General features: G+C 44.1%; 1 protein-coding gene across 2 annotated transcripts in view; it reads right to left on the bottom strand.

Annotated features, from left to right (window-relative positions):
* HECW2 (HECT, C2 and WW domain containing E3 ubiquitin protein ligase 2) overlaps nt 1-18,220 on the bottom strand; it is a 478,030-nt gene that overhangs the window by 49,473 nt on the left and 410,337 nt on the right. For both annotated transcript variants that reach the window (XM_083153595.1, XM_083153596.1), the window contains 2 exons: nt 17,870-17,983; nt 7,587-7,739 (listed from right to left, as the gene is read on the bottom strand). In XM_083153595.1, the coding sequence (XP_083009721.1) occupies nt 7,587-7,739; nt 17,870-17,983 (267 nt within the window). The remainder of the gene's footprint in view (nt 1-7,586; nt 7,740-17,869; nt 17,984-18,220) is intronic.

Below are 18,220 nucleotides of genomic sequence, written 5' to 3'. Positions count from 1 at the left end.
AGTCACAGACACCAGACATAAAGGAAAGGGGTGCCAACAAACAAAAACCATGCCAAAGCAAACACTGGTTACACAATAACTTTTGGTTCCCCTAAACAGGCGTAAACCCACAACTGTGGACCTTTTCAGTACCTACGAGAGCCGGACTAAGAAAATAATAAGAACCAAGACAAAGGGCAGCTTGCCCACCGTAATAAAGAAAGTAACAGAACCAGGCTCCACTGGAGCACTTACGTGTCCAACTTGTGGAACCCCGGCAGCACAGGATGGAGAAGTTCAGGCCAGGAATGACTGGCAGGCCTGATTGAGACAGCAACGCTAACCAGGACTGGACCAAGATGTGACTGGACCAGGACATGACCAAGACTGCAGCACGGGGCCAGGACACACTGCTGGAAGCAATATCACCGGCGGGGCTGAGCTGGGCTCAATCCCTTAAGAGGGATAGCCTGGTCAATCAGCCGCTGCCTGGGAAACCAGCCCTCCTAGCCCTAATGGCTTCAGGTGGCCGAGTGTATGATTCCCAGCATCCACTGTTGCCAGGCAAATGCCGGGCAGCTGCACGGGCATGCCGCTGGCCAGAAGTGATGTTGCCCGGCCGGGCCATGATACGCACTGGCCGGGAGGAAGTGACGCAGCCGGGCTAAGCACTGCCAGGCGGAAATGTTGTGTGTGCCCTGACTGGCCAGGCACCCACACTCTACTCCGGCGGCGCCACCGCTGAAGAGTCAGTACTGCTGACAATGGGTGCAGTACACACAAACATTGAATAAAGAAGAGAAAAACGGATTTTGATTTTTTTACTTTAATATCTTAATTTATTTTTAATGTGCAGCTTGTATATGCTGCGTGGAGGCCGAACAATCACACACAGAACTTCTGACAGTATACAATGGGTGCAATACACACAACCAATTCATAAAGAATTTTTTTTTTTTTTTTACTGTTTTTTACGCAGCTTGTATAACGCTGCTTGGAGGCAGAACATTCACACCGGAACTTATGGTGTATACAATTGGGGAGTAGTACACACCAAAAAATAAAGAAAAGCAAAATGTATTTTTATATTGTCTTTTTTTTTAAGGACAGGGCTTGTATAACACTGTGTGGAGGCAGAACAATCACTACATGGATTGCAGTGCAGCACACCACACAACACAATGAAAAAATTAAAAGCCTGCCTGTGTACTGTACCCCACTATACTGGCTGACAGCCTGCCTAATACACTACCAGTACAATATAAGTATATAACTAAGCACAAACCCCACCTCAAACCCCTGCACAAACCCCTCTGCATAGCACAAACTCCTCTGCACTGATCAAAGTAAGTAACCCCTCTGCACTTCACAAACCCCTCTTCAGAGCACAAACCTCTCTGCACTACACCACACCCCTCTGCACAGCACAAACCCCTATGCACTGTACAAGCACAACACCCCTCTGCACTGAACAGCACCCCTCTGCACAACACCCCTCTTCAAGCAAAGCACCCCTCTGCACAATGCAAGGGGTGGGGGGTGTTGCGCTGTAGGGTAAAATGTTTTTACTCTCTCCGAATACCACTGTCTGCAAAATGAATGATAGCGGACACACTGTTTAGATATATACAGGTTGAGTATCCCCTATCCGTGCATCCCCTATCCGAATTATTCCAAAAACCGTGGTTTTTGGAATCATTCGAAATTTTTTTTTTTTTTACCCCCCCCTAACCCTCTTTTCATACTTACCAAGTCCCAGGGCGTCCACAGCAGGCCTCCAGCATCTTCTCCAGGGTCTCCAGCGGTCCCAGGAATGCATTGCGCGAGTGTGCGCGCGCCGGTGACGTCACCGGTGCGCGCGCACACTCGCGCAATGCATTCCTGGGACCTGTTGTGGACGCCCGGGGACTGCGTGGACACCGAGGGACCACCGGACACCTTCAGGGGACAGGTAAGTATGGCTACACAAATTTATTCCAAAAACCGGAAAATTCCCCTATCCGGAATGCTCGTGGTCCCGAGCATTTCGGATAGGGGATAATCAACCTGTATATATAATAATTTATAAAAAAGTTGCAATTAAAATTACAATATCACATTGAAATACAATCAAGAAAAATAAAAAAGATACATTTAAGACAAGGATATATATATATCTAGAATGACTACATATATTTTCTAGAGATGGGCTGTTGGAACTCCGGTTAATTAGTGGTTAATTGGCAGTTGCTCCTAAATGGTACTGTGCTCTCTGTAGAGTGAATGGTAACAGTCCACAGTGCAAGGGGTTAATCAGCAGGTGTAAGTTGTTAGAAGTCAGTTCTTAGGCATAAACCTTCACACTTTCACCACGGCTTCATTGTATATAACAGAGCCTGATATATTTAGTGGTTTAGTTTAGTTGGTTATTATTGCCTTTGGTTAGTTGTAGAAATAGCAGTTTGGGTACAAATTTGTATCTCACCCGATTGTAGGCGGCAACTGCTGATGGTCTTTATCGTGTCCCTTGTAGCTGAGGCAGTAATCAAATTTCTCTTCAGCCAGAGACTGGTAGTGTTAGTCCTTGTGCACTCTGTCACCAGCAGCAGGATGGCACCTGTGGCGTTTCATTTCCTTCTAATGCCTGGAAACTTTCTCAATCCGTCTTGAGAAAGTTTCCAGGCATTAGAAGGAAACGAAACGCGTTGACATCATCACATATCGTTGGACTCCGGTCCCAATCTGCTCCGCTGTTAGCCGTTGAGCGCTGACCCGGCAATTGCTCCTGGCTTCCCCAGCCCACGTGTCTCCGGCTACGAGAGACGCCATCTACTCAGCTGTCTCCTCCGAGCCGTCACACTGCTACTCGCTACCCGCTGAATAACGATCTCTACAGCGGCTACCGGCTCACCTGCACTTGGCCACAGGTGATGGTCTTTGCATAACCACTCTCCATTTCACAAACTCTACCCCTCTGCACAATTCCCAGACCTCTGAACTGCAGAGCTGTGCGCAGCTTGTGGAAGCGTGACTGTGAAATGGCGCTGAATTTTTGGGACGCTAAGCCTTTATAGACTTGCGTCTCGTGAGAATCTGAAGGCAGATTTCCGCAATCGGCCGCACTCGGGTTTCCTAACAAAGCCGTAAACTCGCAAGCACGGCTTGCTAGGCTTTGAGCCGGCTGTGTTTGGAGCAGTTCAGATTTTGGGGAATCCGGACCGCTCATCTCTGCTGATAACTCCCGCCACCTCCCCCGAATGCGGGACACTGCGGTCTGTGGGTGGGACACCGGGACAGGCCCTGGAAATCGGGACTGTCCTGTTAATATTGGGAGGGTTGGGAGGAATGTGCCTGGTACATAAGTAAGATATACTGTACATAAAAAGTGTTTGCTTAATGTGCTCAATATGATTTCATAGATTATAATGCTATTTTCCATTTTGGTTGTTTTCTATCACACAATTTTAAATATTAGTCCTTTTTTTCTTTCTGTATAGAGAGCATGATGTTTTGGCATTTGAATTTGATTTTGGTGGGTTACTTTGCAATCAGGGATAAGTTTAGGGAAATCTGAGTGATACAAGGGGAGCAGAGAATTGTGGGTGATTGCTGTACCACGTGATATACACGGAAGTGTTTCTGGGAAATGGGCTGCGCTTTGTGGTGCAACACAAACCTCACACAGGATCACCACAGCATACTGGATCGTATGCCCGTTGACACATCCTCACATGGACTCTCTGGGTGTGAAATATACTAAGATGTGAAAAACACTTCACAGGTCATGTTGCTATGGGCAACCAATCAGAATATACTTCTTATTTATTTACTACCCTCTAGAAGATAGTAGACAGGATGTGATTGGTTGCCCATAGCAACATGTGAAGTGTATTTCACATCTTAAATCGCACCCTCTGTCTCCTGCCGTCTGGAAGCGTCCCACTCCGGGGGGCGGGACGCTTGGTTGGACATAAATGTTCTAATACATTTGAAATGTTGGTAACAGTACCTGGTATCCGTTTCTTTATTACAGTGTTTCCCACACACGGAGCAGCGCACAGTTGCTCCTGGGAGGGCACCCAGGCTTTTTCAAATAGTAAGTGGAGTGCCAACCATCACCAGATTTGCATGTCATGCAGTTTGGAAGCAGAGGAGAACACACGCACCATTTCACCAGAATTAAACAACATTTCCGCTCTAATCCATAAACTCTTAAAGGCATAAAGACCACATTGTCCTTCTAAGGACATATTTTACCATTATTCCATCTAATCAAAATTGAATGATAAAGCTTTTTACTAGATTGGAGAAAAACATCCTCAGTGTTCTAAAGATCATAAAAAGTGAGGTTTATACATCAAAGGTCTTCCAGTTATGAAAAAAATGAAGATAACATCCACTTAGTCGAACCCTAATATTTTGCTACAGAGATTGGGACCCAGTCTTAAAGGGCCCTTACGTATAAAAGCCTGAAAAATATGTTTTCAATACTTGTTGCTGTGGCACATTGTGGCTAGCTTAACTTTTTTATTCTACAAAACTTTGTAAGATTTGCCAACTTCACCTTGAAAGATGTGAAAGATATTCACAAACAAACAAATGATTTAATGATATATATATATATATATTATGGAGTACAATCGTAAGTTGGTGCCCCTTGTGTCGATCTTCACAATCGGAGGTCCGTTTATGAAGTCCTTCTTCTGCTTTCATGTTAATAAATAATGAGATATATAGCCAAATCAGTACTGTACTAGCATGTTAAAATGAAGTACATTTTAAAATAAGCTTTTAATTCATTTTGTCACAAAATGTACATCTCTGTTTGGAAAACCTTTTTAATGTCTATATTTGTATGTCATTAATTTTTAGTAAACCCCTGATGAAGTTCGGTTAAGGGGCGAAACGAGTTGGGTATCCTCATCTACTATTTCCAAGTATCTGAAACATCTCAACGAAGATTGTAAAGATCTGGAATAACTGCAACCACTGTGTGGACTTTTTAATAAATATTTAAAATTATATGGACTTTCTTCTATTTGTTATAGTTAATTAACTTAAGGCTTGATCGATCCAATTGTGAAGATCCACACAAGGGACGCCAACTTACGATTGTACTCCATATTTCCCCCCATCCCCTATCCAACAGGGGATCTTGTAAGCTAGGCAGCCCCCACACAGTTATCCTAATTTCTGTGGAGCGACACAAGGGTCTGTTTTCTCTCTCTCTCTGTATATATATATATATATATATATATATATATATATATATATATATATATACATATACATACACATATACACACACTATAAAGCAGAGTATACTGTATGTGAAAGAAGATAAGGGCTCAGCAACCACTGGTGTTTTATACTTCTATATGTGTTAAGATGTATTTATTATCACAATGGCGTAGAAGCAGACAAATATGTCAATAACCTTAAATCATGGGTAATACTTTGTAAAAACACACATAAAAAGGGTAAAAATAAGTGTAAAAGAACCAGGAGGTAGCTTATCTTTAGTAGGAGGGGGTTGCTTAACACACACACAGGCAGGTATTCAATGCCATGGGCGAGCGGTGAAAACGAGCACAGTTCCTGCTCGCTGTCACCACTCACCCTGTCAGTATTCAACGCACCCCCCTTCATACGCCAATTCCCCCTTGCTCCGTTTTTTGAGGGAGGGAGAATTGGCGTATGCGGCTCCAGAAGCAGCGAGACTCGCGGCTAAATACAGCGGGTTCGCTGTATTAGCTGCGGGTCTCGCTGTTTGGGGGAATCCTCGCCATTCTGTGACGGTGAGGATTTCCCAAGAATGTTGAATAGGGCGAGCGGCTGGTGAGGGGGTTAAACAGCGAGGATCGCTGGTTTTCTGCAATCCTCGCTGTTTAACCCCTTCGCCGGCCACATTGAATACCTGCCACACACACACACAACTCTTCTCAGTTTCATTTACTTCTCAGTTTCATTTACTTCTACTACAGTATATATTTTTTCTAACATTCACGAAAACTATTTACATACTAGTGTGATATATATCACATCCTTTAAATACAGTATACAGTATAACTTATAATTAAGTAAATTAGAGGTTGCTAATATATATAATATTATCAGCTCTTTGAGTACATGTAGTATTAGTAAGACAATACAACTCATTAAGGAATTATAATTTCATATCTGCCATGTGTTTCTGTTCAACAATCTCCACTTTTTGAAATTCAGAATTTACATTTTCTAATGGTTGCACATCACAGGTGATTGTTTTAATCAAAACATAAAGCAAGATAACAATGTGATTTCTCTCTTATGCTACTATACCTTTGTTATCATTACCAACTTTCAATATACAGAGACAGTGGCGGAACTTGTGGGTTATGGGCTCAGGTGCAAAAATATACTTTGGGCACCCCTCCTCCATCCCAACCCAAGTTCACAAAATGCAACACAGCAGGTGACAGGAAGAGACCGAGGGGGACAGGGCAGGGGCAAACGCAGGATTTTCAGAAGGGGGTTTCCAGAGAGGGGCGGAGCAAAGCACGGAGATGGACACGTAGGTGACTCAGTATATGCCGGGTCAGTTAAAGTATTATAGATAGACCAAATGTATATAAATAATAATAATAATAATATACACACATAACAGCAGTTAAGACCCCTGGGCATAGCAATGTATTGGGGCCCCTACCTATCCTCCAGCGGTAGGGGTGGGGGGTGCTATGAGCGGAAGCTTTGATGTCCCGCGGGTGGTAGAGGGTATTATATCAACCGCCCAGCATGTAGGGCCTGGATCAGTAATTTCCACTAATTACCCCTTTACTGCACAGATGGTGGGAGATGGAGTGGGAGAATGGGGGCATTGGGCTGAATGAAAGGGCCCTGATACGTAACTTCCAGGGTGGTAGAGGATGTTTAATACGCAGAGGAGGGGTGTATAGTGGAGTGGGCTTATTATTCATAATTTTCTGGTGGGAGGACAGCTTGCTTGACTGCAGATATCTCCAGTTCCCGGAACTAAATTAAAATGGAATTAAAAACTAAAGAATCCCACCTACCAAATGGTACTGGGGACTAGGGGAGGCAGAGCAATCCACCACGGAGTATCTAAAACTACATACCAGGTGTGTGGAGCTGGAGCAGTAATCAGCTGCTGGAAGGCTGATATCTCTGGTTCTGGGCACAGTAAAGACGGGCTACTAGTGTCCATCAAAGGGGGAGAGTCCCAGCTTTTGGAATATACCCTCAGAAAAAGTCAAAGAGAACCTGAAATATCTGACTGGGAAGAGCAATTAATAGGCTTGTATGGGGACCACTGCTTTGAAGTCAGATATCTCTGGTTCCCCAGGGCCGATTTTTAAAATTCTTATACCCATGGAAAGAGGGGACCCTCAGCTTTCAGTCTTGGGCACTCAGAACCCCCTTCCCCTGCGTGCACCACTGCAGGGGGAGGCAGAGTGTGAAAGGGAAACCCAGTGAGTCAAAGGAAGAGGTTGACGGGGCAACAATGGGCCCCTTAATCCTCAGGGGCAGTTTTACACTGCACCTGGTGAACCAATGGTAGTTCCACTTCTGTGCACTGATGTCTTCTACTCAGGATCAAAAAATGAATGCAAAAGAAGATGACTTACCATTCATGATGATTGTCAACAAATGCAGACATAGGACTTATTTGTACTGTGTAAGTGTCATTTGCAGAATACTCAAATAAACCATAATATGGGTTAAATAGCTCTCTAGACACAAGGAAGAAAAATTCCCTGGATGGGCCACTATAATCCAACCTTTGAATAAAAGAAAAAAATGTTATATAAATTAATGGACTTCCAGGTTATTAATAAAGTTTATGTAAATAAGACAAGGTAATTATTAATACATGCAAGTAAACTTAGATGTTTTTATTAACATCACCTAAAATCAGAAAGTAACTGAAACTGAACCTAATAAGTAAAAGTATCATGATTTTTATATTTTATACATAGAACAGAGAGTAATGGTAGGGATTAAACTCTGCGATCTCCTTTTACTTATGAAAAATAATAAAAATAAATGAAAATAAATATCTGGCAATCTGTGAATTGTGTCGTGTGTATGCCCACAAATGCATTGTATGAAAAATATGTGGTGACAATAAAGAAAATTTTATTTGTAAATGAACGGGATCAGGGAATGGGAAAAATCCTCTTGAGAGGAGAGTTCTGATCAGTCTTGATGTACCACTCAGGCAGGATACCGCCGCGTCACTCACTTGGGAGAATGGGGATGTGGGGAGGGGGTCCTATCACTGGGGACCTTGTACTGTGTGCAGAGAGGGCCCTGTGGGGGAATGAGGGTATCAACGGATCCCCTTGTACCATAAGTATAACAAGCAATTTATATACCTCCCTGTGTGCAGTGGGTCAGTATGGGGTTAATAGTCTGCGGTGATAGACGGTTGTGAAGTGCAAACCAGGTTGAGAAAAGGTCTTAGTGAAGGTAAGTCGTGGCATCCCACTTTTTACCTCAGACCCTTGTGGCGCTAGGCAGAACCCCCTCCTCACATCCCCATTCCCCCAAGTGAGTGTCACGGCGGTATCCTGCCTGAGTAGTACACCAAGACTGATCAGAACTGTCCTCTCAAGAGTATTTTTCCCATTCAATGATCCCGTTCATTCACAAATAAAATTTTCTTTATTGTCACCACAATTTTTTCATACAATTCATTTGTGGGCATACACACGACACAATTCACAGATTGCCAGATAGTTATTTTAATTAATTTGTATTATTTTCCATAAGTAAAAGGAGAGTGCAGAGTTTAATCCCTACCATTACCAGTACATCCTTTGAGTTTGGACAACCCGAACTCGGCAGCCCCTTTAAACACTTTTATCTTGAGCGCTGACAAAACTGCATTTCTATAGAACAGAGAGTGGCAACTGATATAAACAGTCACAGAAAATAACTGCAGTTGTACCAATAAGTGACACTTATGTCAAACAAAATGAATAGTAGGGCACTGTCAATGGTGCTATTCATACCTCCCCAAATGGTACAAATAGCTAAAAAAAAAAATGAAGAACACTGCTAGGTTTCTCTGAGTAAATTCAAAGATAATAAGGTAATTTATATGCAATATTTAATATTAAATGATATTTAAAACAATATTCAAATTGTGTATGCACATATCAAATTAATATATTTAAAATAAAGACATTATTCCTGGATTGTGGTAGATAAGCATATGCACTTCCAATGAATTTATAGAAGCTGGTGCATATATTGTTCTGGTCTGGAACTAAATTACACTGAAACGCATTTAGCTTGCTTGCTTTATTTGCACTCTGCATCTAGTTCCGGACCAGCAACAGATACTGAATTGTGACAGATCCAGCTTATCTGGTTCATGATATTGCTCTGTTCAGCTCAGCTCGACTTTGCTCTCACTGTTCCATGATGCCAATCAGTCCTGTGCAATGCTTAAAGTGGTCCAAGGGAGGTGGTGGAACTCACCCCTCTACACCCACCCTTTGAGCATAGCATGGGGGGAGGAGAGGAGGGGAGGAGACCCTCAGGAGAGAGAGCGAGGAGGAGGAGAGGTGGTACCAGCACAGAGACACAGAAGCTAATGAGAAGAGGCCAGGAGTTCCTTAGATGAAGGCCCTGTGACAGCGGTAGGAGGAGCCTGGGACCTCTGTGCAGTAGCACATCGCTGCATACAGTACATATACACAAGGTGAGGCTGCTGGGACCCTCTTTGTACGTGCACTGCTACACTAACTGTGCACTGAGGTGGATGTAATATGCAGTGACAGTCTTTCACCTAACAGCACATAGCTCCTCCTGTCCTGATAGGCGCCGGGGGAAATGCGATTGCAGGTGACAGCTGAGCATTGTAGATGGCGGCAGAAGGAGGCAGAACTGAGTTCCGCCTTTAATTACAACTGCCGGAACTCAGTTCCGCCACGTTCCGGACCACTTTAACCCCCGGTCCTGTGTAGCTCTGAGCATTGCTGACTGATTGAAGCACCTGAGTGAATCTAGCATGCAGCAGAGATCTTTCATAATCCTTCAGTGTCCTGTACCTTTCCATTCACCTAAACAAATTTTTGGGTTGGCAGGAAACTATCAGCGCTACTATGGTTGGAGTTCGCCTGTCCTGGGTAATGGGATAAATCCCCTTTTATCCCTGAACAACAGATATATACTTTTTGGGGTATACTCAGGTTCTAGGCGCTCTCCTCACGGATACATACATTTTTTCGGGGGTCAATACATTTCCCCTTCTCTCCACTTATCAAAATTCAAAGAGGTGGGAATGATACTTCCCTTTTACTGGATGTTCTTGTTCAGGTCTTCCTCCTTTCTCCCACTCTCGTTTTCCTTTGGAGTTCTCGGGGTGTCGACGTATATGGTGGGAGAAAAAATATATAAAAGGACCAATGTGTAAATCAATTTTTTAAAATGATGATATGGGCAGTTTTTGCGGAGATAAAACTCTTTCTTTTGTTTTCAAGGTTCAAAATCGAGTACTGCGTACCCCAACTCACTCGAAAGCATATATTTAAACACTCATCAAGGTATCTTTTATAACTGGGTTGCGTACCTGTACTCACGATGTAAATGTGATGGAAACACATATAATGGTTTCTTTTTCCAGATTTTGGTGCAGAAAACTTTATTCAAATATACAAGTTGATAAAAAGATCCAGGGTGCAGGAAATGTCAATTTCAGCATCAACACTTAGGTTTCCAAGGGTCCGGACCTGGGACCTATGTGGATGACTGATCTTACACTTACCTGCTCCTCTGGGTATCACACTAGTGCAGGGACAACATGTTTCGAGGATTGTACCTCTTCCTCAGGTTCCTGACTAGTGTGTGTCTCCCCCTCTGTTTTTATACTATTCCCGACTGGAACTTCCAGTTTCGGGATTCCGTGACCGGAAGTACTCCGTTCGTACTCTTAACAACAATTATATTCATTCTTTTCAGTATTAAAATATCCTCCTCCCTCCGTTTTGCCTCCCTCTAAAAGTTCCCTGTCTTTGGTATGCAGTAAAGCTGCGTATTTCGTGTTTTTCTCTGTGTTTGTTATTCAGGAAGAACGTCACTGCGGGGCCTTCCGGCGGGGGGACGCGTCACTTCCGGTCCACACGGTCTTACAGACGGCGTCCTCTGTTTCCCGCTCTCATGAATCAAAGTTCCATGCGGTCCCTCTCCTTTACTTCCGGGTTCATGCAAGCTCCCAGATAATGCGTTCTTAAAGTGCCGGTGCCATATAACAATAAATAGGGGATCTTTCTGGGGATAAGAGATGTGCAAATATCAGCTTATGTCAAAACGGGAAAATTCATAAAATACATAAGTCGCAAATGTATATAAAGCAGCAATAAAATTATGTTAAATTGATATGAATAATAATGAATATTAAAGTTAATCCTTTAAAACTTTCTTAAAAAATTTTTTTTCTAAGAAATACTTGATAAAAATCTCTAGGCATCTTAAAGTTTATCAATAAAAAATTTTACACTAAAAATTATTATTTTATAGGAAGCTTCCTATAAAATAATAATTTTTAGTGTAAAAATTTTTATTGATAAACTTTTAAGATGCCTAGAGATTTTTATCAAGTATTTCTTAGAAAAAAAATTTTTTAAGAAAGTTTTAAAGGATTAACTTTAATATTCATTCTTATTCATATCAATTTAACATAATTTTATTGCTGCTTTATATACATTTGCGACTTATGTATTTTATGAATTTTCCCGTTTTGACATAAGCTGATATTTGCACATCTCTTATCCCCAGAAAGATCCCCTATTTATTGTTATATGGCACCGGCACTTTAAGAACGCATTATCTGGGAGCTTGCATGAACCCGGAAGTAAAGGAGAGGGACCGCATGGAACTTTGATTCATGAGAGCGGGAAACAGAGGACGCCGTCTGTAAGACCGCGTGGACCGGAAGTGACGCGTCCCCCCGCCGGAAGGCCCCGCAGTGACGTTCTTCCTGAAAAACAAACACACGAAATACGCAGTTTTACTGCATACCAAAGACAGGGAACTTTTAGAGGGAGGCAAAACGGAGGGAGGAGGATATTTTAATACTGAAAAGAATGAATATAATTGTTGTTAAGAGTACGAACGGAGTACTTCCGGTCACGGAATCCCGAAACCGGAAGTTCCGGTCGGGAATAGTATAAAAACAGAGGGGGAGACACACACTAGTCAGGAACCTGAGGAAGAGGTACAATCCTCGAAACATGTTGTCCCTGCACTAGTGTAATACCCAGAGGAGCAGGTAAGTGTAAGATCAGTCATCCACATAGGTCCCAGGTCCGGACCCTTGGAAACCTAAGTGTTGATGCTGAAATTGACATTTCCTGCACCCTGGATCTTTTTATCAACTTGTATATTTGAATAAAGTTTTCTGCACCAAAATCTGGAGAAAGAAACCATTATATGTGTTTCCATCACATTTACATCGTGAGTACGGGTACGCAACCCAGTTATAAAAGATACCTTGATGAGTGTTTAAATATATGCTTTCGAGTGAGTTGGGGTACGCAGTACTCGATTTTGAACCTTGAAAACAAAAGAAAGAGTTTTATCTCCGCAAAAACTGCCCATATCATCATTTTAAAAAATTGATTTACACATTGGTCCTTTTATATATTTTTTCTCCCACCATATACGTCGACACCCCGAGAACTCCAAAGGAAAACGAGGGTGGGAGAAAGGAGGAAGACCTGAACAAGAACATCCAGTAAAAGGGAAGTATCATTCCCACCTCTTTGAATATTGATAAGTGGAGAGAAGGGGAAATGTATTGACCCCCGAAAAAATTAATGTATCCGTGAGGAGAGCGCCTAGAACCTTTCCATTCACCTGTCTGGTCCTGCCTGAGATCTCCTGAATCCATGCCTTGAATTTTTGATCACCCTTCCTACTGTTATCCAATATTTTGCAAGACATGAAGGATAAATTTACTGCTTTGAAACTCAGGAGTTGCCTTCAGCAACTCATCTTCTGGACGCCTGTTCTTGATGCTTGTTGGTATCAGACACAAGTTCTGTTGCTACTTTGCTCCTTGCCAGACTTCCAAGCTGCAACCCAGACCGCTGCTGAAATGCTTTTCAGTACATTACATAATCTGGTTTCTAATCGCTATTGCCACTACCACATCTTCAGGAGCTATACAGACACTGTGTGTGATCTGGCTCAGTCCAGCATCCTGTACCAGTCACTGTTCGTAACCTGCCACTATCCAGTCCACAGATGTCATACGGTTTCCAGCTGGATTTCCCCATCTAGTCACTCAGGTCCATTAACATGCTATCCTGCATCCAGTTGTTTATCAGACCTTCAGCGACAGAGCAGCATTCAGGTCTCCAGCCCTGAGCACCTAGCTTTCCAGGATATTTCATCAGTTGCTGGAGCAGTTAGAGGAATATTGTCCAAAATTTTGGCAGTGGTTTTTGCCATCTTAGGTGACACTATTGCTTCCTTCACCAGTGGTACCGAGTTCAAAGGACCATCCACCTCAGCACCATCTAGTTCTCAAGACTCAAGTTGTCTGGGAACTCCAGCAGTACAGGCAGTTAGACCTGTGCTTCTACTGCAGTGGCTCCAATCATTTCATAGCAGACTGTTCACTTCAACAGATTAGGAATGGTTAGGATTAGGTCTCCACAGTTTCTCCTCAGAGAGAGATGCAAGTTCATAGTTGGGGTCCTAGAAGAAGGATCATCCTCACCAAAGTGTTTCTGCTACAGTCCAGTGAGATCCACAGAAGATATCTGTGTCCGCTACTAAATGTGAGGAATCTTTATTTATGCCCCCAAAAAGAAGCAACTGGGTTGCTGACCCCTGGAGGGGCGTCTAAGTTGTAGACCTCAGGAGGAACATATGAGTGGCCAACCCAAAGGAGGGGTGCCTGGTGCTTCAAATGCAGGAGGGGTTGCCAATTTCCAGCACCAAGTGGGGGTTCAAAGTGCCCAGCGTCAAGAGAGGACTCAGCATTTCCAGCCTCAGGAACAGGTTCACAGTCTCCAGCCCCAAGAGAGGGGTTCAGTCTCCAGCCCCAGCAGGGTGTTCAATGTCTCCAGCTTTAAGATGGAGTCAGTTTGTTCAGCCACAGAAAGTGGTTCAGCACCTACAGCTCCAAGAGGGGGGTTGTTGTATCCAGCCCAAGAAGTGGGTTCAGCATCTCCAGCCTCAAGTAGAGGTTTTTTGTAGCAAGCCCCAAGAGGGGGTTCATCTTCTCCAGCCCCAGGAGGGGGTTCAGTATCATTAGTCCCAGAAGAGGGTTTCCTGCATCAAGACCCAAGATGTGAATCCGAGTTTCCAGCCCCAGGAGGGGGTGAATCCGAGTGTTCAGCACCAGGAGAGGGTTATTCCAGGTGTCCGGCTCCAGGAGGAGGTTAGTCCAAGTGCCTAGTCCCAGAAGTGGGCCCTGTAAACCAGGGACCCTGGAGGAGAGTCTGATTCTTCTGCCCTGTCCTCCAGGCCTGAGGACACTTCTGCCCTGGCCTCTGGGCCTGAGGACACTACTGCCCTGGCCTCCGGGCCTGAGGACACTTCTGCCCTGGCCTCTGGGCCTGAGGACACCTATGCCCTGGCCTCCGGGACTTAGAACACTTCTGCCCTGGCCTCCGGGCCTGAGGACACTTCTGCCCTGGCCTCCGGGCCTGAGGACACTTCTGCCCTGGCCTCCGGGCCTGAGGACACTTCTGCCCTGGCCTCCGGGCCTGAGGACACTTCTGCCCTGGCCTCTGGGCCTGAGGACACTTCTGCCCTGGCCTCTGGGCCTGAGGACACTACTGCCCTGGCCTTCGGGCCTGATGACACTTCTGCCCTGGCCTCCGGGCCTGAGGACACTTCTGCCCTGGCCTCCGGGCCTGAGCACACTTCTGCCCTGGCCTCCGGGCCTGAGGACACTTCTGTCCTGGCCTCTGGGCTTGAGGACATTTCTGCCCTGACCTCTAAAAACTTCTGCCCTGGCCTCTGGGCCTGAGGACATCTCTGCCCTGGAGTGTGGGCTTGAGGTTACTAATGATCTGACTGTTGGGCTTGAGGTTATTTCAGTCATTCCTGTTAAGCCTGCCTTGCACAAGGCATCCAAGAGGTCTGCCATACCCAAAACACTCAATGTGACTGCCTTGCCCAAGGCACTCAAGGTGCTTGCCTTGCCTGAGGCTTCTGTGGTGCTGTTTTCCCTTAAAAAGTCCAAGATTCCTGACCAGCCAACGCTTTCCAAAGCCCCAGTTCTGTCAAAGCCATATAAATATTCAAACTGAGACTTTTCACCCTTCTATTATGATGGTAATCTCATCCACTATGAACCTATATTTGTCTGTGATGGAAACCAAACCTTCATCCAGCCTCACGCTAGCCAACATCATCAGTTATCTGTTTTTGGCATTAAAAGGAGAAACTTTGGAGTGAGCCAGTCTGCTTTTTGAATCTAATGACTCCAGACTTCAAAATCTGATGTCCTTCTCCATGGCTGTAGTCTAAATGTTTGGTTCAAGGACTCCCTGTAAGAATTTTTCCACTACTTCAGTTAATAGTCGGCTTGTGGCCAAATCCAACCATTCTTTGCCAGCCATCTAAGATCAGGAGTCATCAAAACAATGCATTAAAATCTCCAGAGTTTAAAAAACTTTCTGTCGAGGATTGAATCCATGGATATTAGAATTGGGTGCAAGATCATGTCTACCCATTGTGATGATTCCTCCGGACTGCCCGCTTCTCAAGGATCATCTTCTAAAAAGCAGTCTACTGTACCTTGTCAATACACAACATATGTATTGGATCTTCTGTTGCATCCTACTGTACCTCAGCGGTCTTTCAGGAAGTTTCAGTTCAACTAAGAAGTCTACAATCCTGACCTTAGATTTTAGACTCAAATTCAGTATATGATTCTGATGACACTCCCTTCCTAGGAGGTTCTGTGTTCACTGATGCTTGTTTTGCAGAATATAAAGCTTCACCTTCCTCATGAAGAACCAAGCATTTATCTAAGAAGAAGAGGCATTGCGAGTTCTGGCATAGGTGTTCGAAGACCACCCTGAAGGAGGGGGTACTGGCACGAACCTGGGTAGTCCAGCTTATCTGATTTGTTATATTGCTCTGTTCAGCTCAGTTCTGATTTGCTCTGACTGCTCCATGCTGCCAATCAGTCCTGTGTAGCTCTTGCCATTCACCTGCCTAGTCCTGCCTGAGATCTCCTGAATCCATGCCTTGGTGTTTTGATCACCATTCCTCCTACCCTTCCTCCTGTTATCCAATCTTTGCAAGACAGGAAGGATACATTTCCTGCCTTTAGCAACTCATCTTCCTGTCACATTTTCTGGACACTTGTTGCTATAAGACACCAGTTCTGTTGCTACTTTGCTCCTGTATCTGGCTCCTGTTTGTACTTCAAGCTGTTATCTGCACTTAGGCCTTGCCAGACTTCCAAGCCACAACCCAGACCTCCACTACTGAGTCACTTTACAGTACATTACCATGATCTGGTTTCTAATTGCCAATAACATGCTATCCTGCATCCAATTGTTTATCAGACTGTCAGGCGCCTTCTCCTGCGCCGCCGCCACCCCGTTTCCCATGCAGCTCCGGTGCTGTGGGCTCAGGGAAGGCGGCAATCTTCTTCTGGCGATTACCGGGCAGAAACGTTGGGGACGTTGCTGGGAAACGCCCAGAACTTCCGCCGCATACACCGCAGCATGGGGAAGCCTATGCCGGGCACACAGGATGTCACTTCCGATGCAGGAGGCGGCAGATTTGAATAAAAACAGGTCAATTTGTCAGTCAGACGCCGGTTATAGCATTACAGCACAGAGGGCACTTCCTGCAAAGGGCCGTGACCTGATGACTAGACACAGCCAAGTCTATACTTCCTTATGGGTATCCCTAGTGAAAACCACTGGTCAGTTAGACCCCGTGCCTCTGTTAGAAAGTTCTGTCAACACCTTTTCTATCTAGTTTATGTAAAGACATTCTATCCACCACAGCCCACCTCAGTCACAACTGGGTCCATAAAATTGACAGTTGTGACACATACCAGTCCAAGGAGGTTCCAACAGACGTATGCAAAGGTTGCAGCCATCAGTGAGGAGAAACTTGCTAATTAAATGGACACAGACTCTGACCATCATAAGAGTCATACCCCGTTCTCACTGCAGCCAAATTCCTGGGTCTAGCATGTAGACCCGGGAATTTTCCTTTTAACATGGGATTTTTGGCAGTGTGAACGGGTTGCATACCCGGATTTCATACACGGGTAAAACCCTTCTATAAAAGGTAACTCTTGATTGCCGTGAGATGTGAGCAATGTTAGTACATAGAGCCTGATTGACAGAGAGTTGATTGCTGTTGTGCGAAATCGCAATCCAACCAGTTATTGAAAGACTGCGCATGCATACGGATAATAGCACACATGCATAAGGCCAAATACCAACAGAAAAAAGTATGGATCATAATTGCAATTCCCCCACAGTTGGATTGATAGGAAGCTGGTGTTTGGGGGTTGTAACTGCCCATTTTCTAGGAGAGTCAGAAACAACACAGGTGTGCCCAGGTGTTTAAAGGTAGGGTCTGTGAAGTCAGTCTGCTTCAGTCGCAGATGACCGTAGGATCAGACTTATGCACACACTCGGAAAATCATTTCATGGTTCATGTACTGCATATGGATTTGTGTGTAGATAGAGAATCATACATAATTCCCTCACAGGGAGGGTTTTCTTTCTGTCTGGGAAGCGACTTTCTACTCGCAGTCATCTGTAGCTTTGCAGTTGAGCTATTATCTAATCAGGCCTGCAATCTCCTGTGTTTTTTGCTAGAATAGATTTTGTACTTAGATAACGAAGAATAATATGCATGTTTTAAGAGTATAAGGTGTATATTTATAGTGACTTGTAGTACTTACCCCTCTTCTCCAACAAAAGTAACATACAATTTATTTCTTTGAAGATCTTTTCTTGAGAAGCCCATTATTTGGTTGAAAGCATCCTCTAATAAATGGTCTCTTCTTATGATTAATCTGGAATAATACAAACATACAGTACTATTAATGGAAAATTATTATTTTCCACGGACATAACATACAGATAAAGTTAAAACTGTTCAATTGGTGTGGATATAGAAATGGACCATATTGTCGCTTTTTTTTTACATATTTGAAGTTAAAATGCTGAAGCCCTACTATACAAGGGGATACAGATGAGCAGCGGCTGGTATGCTAGCATTCAGAATACCAACACCAGCATCCAGGAGGGAA

The sequence above is a fragment of the Crinia signifera genome, chromosome 7, assembly GCF_055691185.1.
Source record: "Crinia signifera chromosome 7, ASM5569118v1, whole genome shotgun sequence".
Taxonomy (NCBI): Eukaryota; Metazoa; Chordata; class Amphibia; order Anura; family Myobatrachidae; genus Crinia; species Crinia signifera.
This window is presented reverse-complemented; position numbering and strand designations above follow the sequence as displayed.